The 13,343-nt window shown below is 35.3% G+C and overlaps 1 protein-coding gene across 5 annotated transcripts in view; it reads right to left on the reverse strand.

Annotated features, from left to right (window-relative positions):
• The window catches only part of MAN1A2 (mannosidase alpha class 1A member 2), a 181,046-nt gene that overhangs the window by 91,813 nt on the left and 75,890 nt on the right, over positions 1-13,343 (reverse strand). For all 5 annotated transcript variants that reach the window (XM_047083549.1, XM_047083550.1, XM_047083551.1 and 2 more), the window contains one exon: positions 7,700-7,794. In XM_047083549.1, coding sequence (XP_046939505.1) covers positions 7,700-7,794 — 95 coding nt within the window. The remainder of the gene's footprint in view (positions 1-7,699; positions 7,795-13,343) is intronic.

Genomic DNA, 13,343 nt, shown 5'->3' on the forward strand with positions numbered 1-13,343 from the left:
AAAAAAACAATGTTTTTGAAGGGTAGAAAAACTCACCAATTAAAAATTTTACATACACTAAAAATAAAATCCTTTAAGAATAAAAAACTTTTTTATAAAACACTTTTCAAACAAAGAAATTCAAGTGAGAATTCAAGCCTACAAATGAGCATTACAAGAAATACTAAGGTTCTTCAGACTGAAATGACGTGGTACCAGATTAAAGAAAGGTCAGATCTTCAGAGAGAAATAAAGAGTACTAGATATAGTAACTCCCTGGGTAAATACTAGAATATCATTCTCCTCAATTCTATAAAGTAAATAGGTCTGTTTAAACTAATATTTTAATAATGCGTTTTGAGATTTAGAGTGGATTAAATGCAATTCATTTCACAACTATGGCATATAAAGGATGGGAGGGAGGAGATGAATGGAAAAGTAGGGTTGAAATGTTACTATACATAAGTAGTACAATATTAACTCTGTTAAATGAAAAATTAATTTTGTACCCCATGATTTTATAGCAACCACCCCCAAAATATAATAAATTAGTTAAATAAAAGCACTAATAAACTAAAGCAGAATTCTACAACATTTGTCAATTCAAAAGATGTTAGGACAAAGGAAATGAAGGAAGGAAAAACAGAACTTACACCAAAAACCATAAAATACTTAGTAATAAATCTAACCAAAGAGGTGAAAAATCTATACACTGAAAACTATAGAAAGCTTCTGAAGAACTACAGAAGGAAATTGAAGAAGACACACAAAAAAAAATGGAAAAATATTCCATGCTCCTGGATAGGAAGAACAAATATTGTTAAAATGTCAATACTACCGAAAGCAATCTATATATTCAAAGCAATACCTATCAAAATAACACCAGTATTCTTCACAGAGTTAGAACAAACAATCCTAAAATGTGTATGGAACCAGAAAAGACCCCGAATAGCCAAAGAAATCTTGAAAAAGAAAACCAAAGCAGGAGGCATCACAATCCTGGACGTTAAGCTGTATTACAAAGCTGTAATCATCAAGACAGTATGGTACTGGCACAAGAACAGACACTCAGATCAACGGAATAGAACAGAGAACCCAGAAATGGACCCACAAACATACAGCCAACTAATCTTTGACAAAGCAGGAAAAAATAGCCAATGGAATAAAGACAGTTTCTTCAGCAAGTGGTGCTGGGAAAACTGTTCAGCGACATGCAGAAAAATGAACCTAGACCACTTTCTTACACCATACACAAAAATAAACTCAAAATGGATGAAAGACCTAAATGTAAGACAGGAAGCCACCAAAATCCTCCAGGAGAAAGCAGGCAAAAAAATCTCTTTGATCTTGGCTGCAGCAACTTCTTACTCAACATGTCTCCAGAGGCAAGGGAAACAAAAGCAAACATGAACTATTGGGACCTCATCAAAATCAAAAGCTTCTGCACAGCGAAGAATGAAGCTATCAGCAAAACTAAAAGGCAACCAACGGAATGGGAGAAGATATTTGCAAACGACATATCAGATAAAGGGTTAGTATCCAATATCTATAAAGAACTTATCCAACTCAACACCCAAAAAACAAATAATCCAGTGAAGAAATGGGCAAAAGACATGAATAGACACTTCTCCAAAGAAGACATCCAGATGGCCAACTGACACATGAAAAAATGCTCAACACCACTCATCATCAGGGAAATACAAATCAAAACCACAATGAGATACCACCTGACACCTGTCAGAATGGCTAACATTAACAACTCAGGCAACGACAGATGTTGGCGAGGATGCGGAGAAAGAGGATCTCTTTTGCACTGTTGGTGGGAATGCAAACTGGTGCAACCACTCTGGAAAACAGTATGGAGGTTCCTCAAATAATTAAAAATAGAATTACCCTACAACCCAGCAATTGCACTACTAGGTATTTATCCAAGGAATACAGGTATTCTGTTTCAAAGGGGCACATGCACCCCAATTGATAGCAGCACTATCAACAATAGCCAAAGTATGCAAAGAGCCCAAATGTCCATCAATGGATGAATGGATAAAGATGTGGTGTGTGTGTGTGTATGTATGTGAAATAGATAATTCCACAATCACAGTTGGAAACAGTTTAATATTTCGTGTGTGTGTGTATACATATATATACATACACACACACATGTATATATATGTATACACACACATACACATATGTATATATATGTGTATATACATGTACACACACACACAATGGAGTATTACTCGGCAATCAAAAAGAATGAAATCTTGCCATTTGCAACTACGTGGATGGAAATAGAGGGTATTATGTTAAGCGAAAATAGTCAGAGAAAGACAAATATCATATGACTTCACTCAAATGAGGACTTTAAGACACGGAACAGATGAACACAAGGGAAGGGAAGCAAAAATAATATAAAAACAGGGAGGGGGACAAAACAGAAGAGACTCTTAAATACGGAGAACAAACAGAGGGTTGCTGGAGGGGTTGTAGGAAGGGAGATGGGCTAAATGGGTAAGGGGCATTAAAGAATCTACTGCTGATATCATTGTTGCACTACATGCCAACTAACTTGGATGTAAATTTAAAAAAATAAAATAAATTAAAAAAAAACAGAACTTAAATCAGACTGCAGCCAATAATTACATTTCATGTTAATTGATTAGAAGGCAGTTATTTTCATACCGGCAAAGTCCAACTACATGCTGTCTTCAAAAGAACTAAAATTATAATATGGTTAGGCTGAAAGTAAAAAGAATACATCAGGAAAGTAGTAAGCATAAGAAAGGTGGAGTAGCTAGATTAACATCTGATAAAACAAACTTTCAAGCAAAAATATTACCAGACATGAAGAGGAGCACATCATAATGATAAAAGGGTAAAGTCATCAGAAAGACAAATCATAAACATGTAATACCTAACAGTAAAGCTTCAAAATACAGGAAGCAAAAATCTGACAGAAATAGAGTGAAGTAGATAATTCCATAATCACAGTTGGAAATAGTTTAATACTTCATCTCAGCAACTCATAAAAGAAGTATATCATTAATTAACTTAATTAAAAATCCAGAAAGACATAGATAATCTAAACAACACCACCAACTAGCTTAACCTAACATAGAACATTACCCCAACAACTGCAGAATACAGATTCAAGTGTATTTACCAACAAAAACCATATGCTGAGCCACAAACAAGACACAATACATTTGAAGAGATTGAAATTATACCGAATATCTTCGCTGATCACAATTAAATTAGAAATCAAAACAATAAGGTATCTAAGAAACCTCCCTGATTCTAAAATTTGGCAAATTAAACAACACAATCGGAATAACTGATTTGCAGGAAAATACAGATGCTGGCGAGGATGTGGAGAAACGGGAACCCTCTTGCACTGTTGGTGGGAATGCAGACTGGTGCAGGCACTCTGGGAAACAGTGTGGAGGTTCCTCAGAAAATTAAAAATAGAACTACCCTATGACCCAGCAATAGCACTGCTAGGAATTTACCCAAGGGATACAGGAGTACTGATGCATAGGGGTACTTGTACCCCAATGTTTATAGCAACACTTTCAACAATAGCCAAATTATGGAAAGAGCCCAAATGTCCACCAATCGATAAATGGATAAAGATGTGGTTTATATATACAATGGAATACTACTTGGCAATGAGAAAGAATGAAATCCTGCCATTTGCAGCAACGTGGATGGAACTGGAAGGTATTATACTAATTGAAATAAATCAGAGAAAGATAGTATTTGATGTTTTCACTCATATGTGGATCTTGAGAAACTTATCAGAAGACAAGGGGGGAAGGGAAGGAGAAAAAATAGTTATAAACAGACAGGGAGAGAGGCAAACCATAAGAGACTCTTAAATACAGAGAAAAAACTGAGGGTGGATGGGGGTGGGGGAGAGGGGGAAATGGGTGATGGGAATGGAGGAGGGCACTTGGGATGACCACTGGGTGTTGTATGTAAGCCAATTTGACAATCAATTATATTTTTAAAAAAGGAATAACTGATTTGTCATAGAGGATATTCTAAGGAAAATTATAAAATACTTTTAACTGAAAAATGAAAAAAAACATTAAAATTTCTGGGATGAAATTTACAGCTTTAAAATTCTTATAAAAATAAACAAATAAATAAAATTCTTACAGAAAAAAATGCTTATTAAGGGAAAAAAGAGGTAAAAATCAAAGACCTAGAGTTCCAATGTAAAAGCTTTAAAAAGAGCTAAGTAAGTACAGAAGAGGAAAAAAAATTGAAATCAATGAGACAGAAAACATAAATCATAGAATTAATGTTACTAAATGCAGTTAAAGACAAAAGTCAGTTCTTTGAAAAGATTAATAAAACTGATAAATGCCTACCAGGATTGATAAAAGGAGAAAACAAATTACCAGTATCAAGACTGAAAGAGGGGTTATCACTATAAAGCCCAGAAACATGAAAGGCATAAGAAAGTAACATGTACAACTGCACACCAAAATCTTTGATAACTTCCACGAAATGGATAAATTCCTTATGAATACTATTAACCTGACACAAAATGAAAATAAAATCTGAATATCCATATATACATTTATATCACATATATAAGATATGTTGAATATACATGTATGAAATATGTATGTATATACATACATACATACACATAGTTGAATATGTTATTAAAATCTTCCCACAAGAAAACTTCTAGCCCAGATGGTTGTGTAGGTGAATCTATCAAATATTTAAGGAAGAAGTAACATCAGTGCTTTCAGAAAACAGAGGAAGAGAGACTATTTCCTACTTCATTTTATGAAACCAGATAACTCTAATACCAAACACAGCTATACATTAAAGAGGATAATATATTATGGCCAAGGACTATCCCAGGAATTCAAAGTTGGTTGAACATTTGAAAATCTAACAATAATTTACCATATTAACAGAATAAAGGTGAAAAATGTTATGATCATCACAGATGAAGAAAGAGTCATCTGGCATTTCTCAACATCCACTCATGATAAAAACTCTAAGTAAAATAGGGAGAGAAGGAATTTCCTCAACCTGACAAAGGCAATTGATGAGAAATCTGCAGCTAACACTATACGTGATGAAATTTTTTTAAAAAGCAATATTACAAAAACCTTTACTAGAAATCTAGAAGACATAAAAAATATAGGAGACAATCTTTTTAACAAAAACTGTAAACCCAAATGTTACAGAAGACATATTTGAATATATAAAAATTTAAAACTTATGAATAAAAAATTATAAATAAAGCAAAAAAAGCAAGTCTAAATGTCCAATAAATTTATGAAAATGATGCTCAAGTTCACTAGTCAGAAAACACAAATGAAAATAACAATGAGTAACACTTTATAACCATCAGTCTATCAAAAATTAAGCAGAACTTACACCTGCAGACATTTAGGTACTCTCACACATTGTAGGTAGAAATATGATGAAACTATAGTCTTTTTGGAAAACATTTTGGGAGTAACTATTAAATGTAAAATGCATATACCCTTTGATCCAGCAATCCTACATTTGAGAATCTGTCCCACATACAGCCATGGGGCGCCTAGGTGGCTCAATCAGTTAAGCGTCGGACTCTTGATTTTGGCCCCAGTCATGATCTTGTGGTTGCGAGTTCGAGCTCCGCATAGAGCTTCGCTGGCAGTGTGGAGCCTGCTTGGGATTCTCTGTCTCCTGTCCCCCTCTCTCACTCTGCCCCTACCCTGTTTGTGCTCTCTCTCTCTCTCTCTCAAAAATAAATGAATAAGTTTAAAAAAAAAAAAAAAAGACACACAGCCTCTGATCCAGCAATCATATTCTTGAGAATCATTTTCAGAGAAAAATTCTCACTACAAGAGGACATATATAATAGGATACTATTGTTAAAAATGTTTATGGTAGCAAAATAATGGAAACAAATACCATTGATAAGGCAATGATTGAATGAATTATGGTATAACCTATGTATAGCATTGTAACCAATGTATTTTAGGTTACACTAAATACGTTTCACTAGGTAGTCATCAGGAAGACTGACTTAGAGCTTTATCAGATGATCTGGAAGAGTATTTCCCTGAGATACTGCTGAGTGAGAAAAATAAGAGGCACAAAATCAAGCATCCAAAAAACCACACAAAATTTTTAAACTTGCCCCGGAGCCTGTACCATACTGTAGAAGGTAAACACGTGGGGCTAACATAGGTTGGTTTTCAGGCAGCAAGAGAGGAGGAAAGCCTATGTGTGGGACACGTGCAGAGCTCAACCAAAAGAAAAAGAAAAAGAAAAAGAAAAAGCTTTAAAAAAATAGGTAAATAATTAGTTATGATCTAAACTCAAATAAAATGTGTATTTGTGTGAATATACACAGAGAAAGTAAGTGAAAATTAAATTTATAAAATGTTCAAGACCATGATCGTTGAATGCCTTCCCACTTTCAGCTCGATCTGAGTTTGAGGTTTTGTGATTTAAGAAAAAAGTCCTGCAGTCTTTCTTCGCTTTCTTCAACTCATAATTAAATTTTAAATTAATAATAATTCTTATTATTCAGGAAAGTTATAGGATTCTGACAATGGTACTGACGGAAACCTCAGAAAATCTGTCTTAAAAATAAGGAATGAGAACAGATGTAGTACGTCGTTTGGCCATCTCCTTTTGTGTAGGTCACTGTGGAACTCCAGCCAAATTATCCCCCTCACAAGGAGGTAATTTATATTATAGATAGAGCATGAAATGAGAGAACAGTGAAGTTAAATTTAATGTTCAGCATTAAATGCTAATTTCTCAATGGAAATCTAAACTCTATACAGCTCTCCATTATAAAGAAATAATTAAAATAGATCACTTTTTTCAAATAAAGTTGTTACAGAATCATGATTCCAGAAAAATAAGTGTTCCCAACCTTCATTCTAAAGGGCCTGGCAGCAAGAACAAGAGTCAAATTTTCATGTAATTTCCAAGCTCCAACATTGAGAGGAATAATAAATTTCATTTGGAGAAAAATGTACGCAGTAAAAATTTCAGTCAGCATAAATTATTTCAATGCAAGTTAGATATACTGACATAACCCAATTTTTTAAATTTTAATTATATATCTTTGCATGATTTATAAAGTTATCTAAATTTTTTCTTTCATCTATTTCTAAGTGAAACCAGTGTTTTCTATCAGAATGGAACATACTGCAAAGAATGTTGAAGAGTTCACTTTGAACTTCAACAGTACAAACACCATAATAAGAATCCTAGGGTCAACATCATGAATTATTTTCTCCCTGATCATTCAATAATAGGAAGGCCTGGTTTTAAGGCACATTTGTGTTCCATTATGACTTAGAAGGTCACCAGGTGGTACACAAAAAATTAAAGAGGCAAAGCACTTTGAATCCATTACAACACGAAATGGAAAAGAATAAGAAAATAAAAGAAACATACAGGTAAGGAAGAGAAATTTACACTTAGAGAAGCAAGCAGTAGAAACCGGAATACAGTTAAGGCAGATGAATTGTTGCAAAGTGAAGAACTTTCAAACAAAACAAAACAAAACAAAACAAAAAACCAAAGAATGTTTTAAAGAAATATATTTCTGCATATATGTAGAGAAAAACAATTTAAGTCTTATAAAGTATGGGGAGGGCTGATCATTAGTAATTTCTAACACTAAGTTAATCTAATTCTTTCAGAACAGGAATAACCACATAAAAATAAAATTTACCTTTTCAGATTCACCATTGCCCAAGGAATCCCAGTAGGTGTGTTAAAGGCAGGAAGGAGTTTCTCAGCCAGCTGAACTGCTTTAATCTTGAATATCTGAGGTCAAAACAACATAAAGGAACTTTTTATAAAAAAAATTATAGCCACCCATTCATAAATTAAAGCCATTGTCATTTGCTGATCTCTCACAGGTCACATACTACACAGAAGTACAAGGAGAAAAAAGGGCATCTCTTTGGTACCATGAAGCATACAGCAATCAGAGAAAACGTTTGTAAACTGGATACTGAGGAAAGCTGAGTATGTAATGGCCTGAAATTATAATTAACTGAAAGGGAAGGATGTGGTTTTAGTGTTAATATTATCTGTATTTTCAGCTGGCAAAAGTCTAAGAAATGTCAGGTTATGAAATGTCCATCCGATGGTATACAAGCTTAGCACAAATATTAAAACAAAGATTTGGATAAATGCCCTTGAATTACTGTAAGCATGTTTATGTCTCAACATTTTCCATCAACATCTATCCACATTATTAAAAAGAAAAGGTCTGAATTCACATTCCAAGTCTGAGAGTTATAAATGCTTCAACTACTGCTATTTTGGGTATGAAACAATAAACTACACTAGTATCAGTGGTTTCCAAACTTTTAAAATCATGTACTACTACCAAGATATTCAGAGTAAACTTTCTAATATTCTTAGCATATCCAAATGGATATGCCTCTCTATCCCACCTTTGGAGACTGTTGACTTAAAGGCTCCAAAATGAGCCTGGGTCACAATAACCTAGTAGGAAAAAAGGCACATTCTCCTATATGCTTCAAGCCTATCTTCTCTCAAATTGATTTCAAACTCATCAGATATTTCAGCTTCCATCCGTCCCCTGCAGTCAAATATTTTTGATAAAATATTATTCAACTCTTCAAATAAGGAGTTGAAGGTCTGGAACAGATCAAAGTTATATGTTGAGGTTATATTAAACAAAGCACCCCAACATTACTGGGGGTAGAAGATATCAGAGAGAAATACACACAAGCTAACAAAGAAATATGATGTTAAGATGTTTTTGCAAGGTTCCTTAAATGAGGCAAAACTTCTTAGCAAAACTTGTAATTAGATATTCTCATACATCAACAATTTACCATTTCCTTGAATGCCTACTTTGACGTAAAAGTCTCAAGAAAAATGTAACAATTTAAGGTTAGTTTTTGTTTCTAGAGAGAGCATGTGCATGTGAGTACATGAACTGGGGAGGAGCAGAGGGAGAGAGAGAATCTCGAGCAGGCTCCATGCCCAGTGCAGAGCCCCACACGAGGCTTGATCCCACGACTCTAGGATCATGACCTGAGCCAAAATCAGGAGTTGGACGCTCAACCGACTGAGCCACCCAGGCACCCCAAAGTTAAAGTTTTAACAATTTTCTCATATTCATCTCATATTCAGGAGAGCAAATGTAAACTGGTCCCCTTATGTTAACATTTTTACCTTAATAAAGTCTAGTTACATTATATAGTGAACAGTACTACTTCTGTTTACCATGAGGACAAAGGGACGAAGTTCTTACCTAATGTTAATATCACGGATTTGTTTTTATATTACATCTTTCCTACGTACAAAAATTAATGTTTGGGGTGCCTGGGTGGCTCAGTCAGTTGGGCGTCCGACTCTTGATTTCAGCTCAGGTCTATCTCACAGTCATGAGATAAAGCCCCACGTCAGGCACGGGGCCTGCTCAAGATTCTCTCTCTCCCTCTCTCTGCCCCTGCCTGCCCCACTCACGCTCTCTTTCTCACTCTCTCAAAACAAACAAAAAACTAATATTCAAAATGGTAAAATGCTTACAAACATAAACTTTTCTAAACAGAAAGCATTCTCCTTTCCCTTCCAGAAGTAAACTTCCAAAATATATTTTCTAATTTTCAACTAATTGGAGCCATCAATAGCAGATAACATACATAGTAACCAGTTATAGTACACAGCCCCCCAAAACAACACCCCAAAATCACAGAGAAAAATTTCCTTATATAGTATGCTTATCTCAATATATTCACAAACATACAAACTCTTTAATGATAAATAAATTATAGCCCTACATTTCTCATTTTCACAAATATTTTGGTAGACAGCAGCAACAGCTAATTTAAAACATATTACTTTTCGGCAATGCAGGCAAGTAATACAAAATCCAAAAAGTGTCAAAGTAAAAAATAAGTCTCTTTTCCAGTCCGATTTCTCCACTACACAGTTCCTTCTACAATGCAGGCAGCTATCAGCTTCTTAAATGTCTAGTAAATACCTTGCACTAAATTAGTTCCATTGTATACATGGTTCCTAGCCTTGTCACATCAAATCCTCATTTTCTGACTTTCGCAGAAACAGAAATGCTATTAACAGTTTACACACACACACACAGAATCTCTGTCTTTGTCTCTCTCTGAAACATGGACTATCATGCACTCTACCCTGAACTTTCATCTTTCACTTTACTGAACCTTGGAGATCTTTCCAAATCAGTCCACAAAGGTCTACCATAACCTTCTCTTGAGTGGCTGCAGAATTTCTCCTTGTATGGATATACTGTAATTTAGTCAGTCCCCTATGTGACAGACATATGTTTCCAAACTATGTGACTAGGTAAGATAAATTCTCAAAGGGGAACCAAAGTATTGATGGGTATATTCGTTTGTAATTTTCATAGTTAATGCCAATTGTCTTCCACACACTGTATTCTTGTTAACACAAAAGTCATCAAAATTTTGATTGCTGCCAATCTCATACAGACAGCTCCCGATTTTACAATTGACAATGAATATCTTACAATTTATCAACTTTACAATGGTGTGAAAGTGATACGCGTTCAGGAGAAACCAACTATAAATTCTGATCTTTCCCAGGCTAGGGATATGTGGTAGATACTCCCTTGTGATGCTGAGCGTAGGCAGCAAACCGCAGGTCCCGGTCACCCGTGGGGAGGTGAGGGTGAACAACTGATATACTTTCAACCGACCTGCACTACACAGCCATTCCGTCTTTTGCTTTCAGTACAACATTCAATAAATTAGAGGAACTACTCAATACTTCATTATAAAAAACTTTATTATAAGGTACGTTATGATTTTGCACAACTGTAGGCTAATGCAGGTGTTCTGAACACATTTAAATGCATTTCCAATTTACAGTATTTTCAGTTTTTGATGGGTTTACCAGGACATGACCCCACCGTAAACCAAGGGAGATATGTAGTTGAAAAAGGAGACTCCGTTATCATTTTTATTTTCATTTCTTTTATTATGAATGTGATAGATACTCAACACTCATCCAAATCTCCTTTCAAGCACACCTTCAAATACTGCAAAGGGTAGAAAACTACATAATGGCATCAACATTGCCAAGCATCCTTAAATATGCAATATTTGGAAGGAAGAAGTAAGTGATCTGAGGCAGTGGCCTTGCAAGCACAGTGGTGAAGGTATCTGGTTCTTCTGGTGGCTCTAAAAGAAGTTTGAATGACTGGTCTCTGTCTTCATAGGGACCCTGTGAGTAATCAAGGCAATGGAATTGGTGCTCAATTAGATACACAGTATGTTTGGGCATTTCTCCTGGCTGCATGGTTCCAAGCTGTATTATAACAAAAATACCTGATGTCATGGCCCTCCCAAAGATTCTGTTAACGAGTCAGTACCCTGTAATAAATCACTAGGTAAAACAGATTCTGTTTTCTGCTATTATGATTCTTGATGGATACAATCATGAGTGCACATCAATTATTTCACATGTTTAAGAGGCTCAACAATATTAAGACTTCTACAACATTTCATTTATTTACAGAAAAACTTTTATGCGTCCAATGTGCATTATGTGAAATCCCCCAGTTATTTTTACCAGAACAAATGGTGGGCAATGGGACAATGCTAAAAGTTCCTAAGAAGACTTAGGACCAGAAGAATTATTCCTGGGTGTGGAAGAACTGGAAGAAATGGGGTTAAACAGATAGAATGTGGCAAGATTACAAACAACCTTAAAACAGAAACAATGAAACTTAAAGTAACACAACTGATTAACACAGAACCACTGTAGATTATTGAGAAGGGAGGTGACATTAAATGCATGGGTACTTTTAATTGTTTTTCTTTACTGAATTAAATTAGTAACAGAATATTCTTCTAGCCTGTTTTCAACCTAGCAGAGTGAGAATACAGAAGTGAAGAGTTTAGAATGCCCAAATGACTCCCTAGGCCATTCAGGGTAAAAGTCCTTTAAGAGGCTCTAAATCTTTATAAGCAATGAATCTCTATGACTTCTGTGCCTCACTCTCTCCTTCTTTTCTCTTCCAGCAACCTACTTCAGCCCCACTAACCTTTTTTGTTGTTCTCTGAGAATGCCAGTTATGCTTTTGCTTCGCTGTCTCTCCCTTTGCTATCCCTTTCTAATAAATGCTCTTATAAAAAGATGTTCTCATGGCTCTCTCTTATCTCCTATCTCCTGATATATCTCCTGTATATCTCTATACAAATGCTACTTTTGCACACACTCCCTGACACACATCCAATTTGAAATTAAAACCCCTTCATCCTCTTCCATGTTCTGTTTTTCCCCTTACTGCTTACCAGTAACAGTGCACGTATGTGTAGGTCTACGTGTGCAAACACACACATGCTCTCACATACCTACCCTGTTCATTCCTATTACCCCCACAAGTAGAATGTAAACCATAGATGGGCAGAAGCGGTTTTATTCACTGTTTTATTCTCAGAACTTAAAAGAGTGCCGAGGCTATAACCAGTACTCAACAAGTGTTGAATGAATCAATTTAGGAAGCCAAAAAGCACAGAGATTTATAATAAGCAAGTAAACTATCTTCTTTCTCTTCCACACCAACCCAAATCCCCGAAATATCTGAGGCTAACATGCCAAGGTTTTAAGAGCTTAAGATCTTCTACAGAAATGTTGAGATGATGACAATGATGATAATGACAAACACATATTAAACCCAATCAATTCTCACAACACCCCAGTGAGATAAATACTGTTACTCCCATTTTACAGGTTAGGAAACTGAGGTTTAAAACAAATAATTTAATTTGCCCAAGGTCATACAACTAGGAAGTGGTAAGCCTGAATTTAAGCCTAGGCAGTCCAGCTCCAGAGTCCATGTTCTTGTTTGACTATTCCACTAATTAGAGACAGACACAGATATCTAGATACTGACATCGCGATACAGACACAGAGGAAGACAAAAGGCATTCCCACACCTTGCATTATTTAATCTTACCTTCTGTAGCCAATAATTAAATTCCTCAAAATATTTCACTAATTCATTGCATATCTTTCTGTCCTGTATCTTACATCCTCCGTTTTGAATGACAGTTTGGGCTGATATAAAACCTGAGTTGTCAGTTACTTTATCTTAGTGGTCTAAAGATAATCACTCCAACATCTTCTGGCTTCTCTTGCTATTGAGCACTCTGCTGTCAGCTGTCATCCTTCTGTAAGTAATCAGCCCTTTCTCTTTAGCAGCTTTTCATATTTCCTCCTTATTCTTGGTATCTTTTCCAATATTGACTTTCTATCATTTATCCCATTAAACTCATCTGAAGTTCCCACTAAACATTCTTTGAAACCTCTCACTCTGTATCTCTCTTTTT

Source organism: Lynx rufus, unplaced genomic scaffold (assembly GCF_022079265.1).
Source record: "Lynx rufus isolate CCGP_SWC_20201006 ecotype Redwood Valley unplaced genomic scaffold, mLynRuf1.p SCAF_2, whole genome shotgun sequence".
Classification (NCBI taxonomy): Eukaryota; Metazoa; Chordata; class Mammalia; order Carnivora; family Felidae; genus Lynx; species Lynx rufus.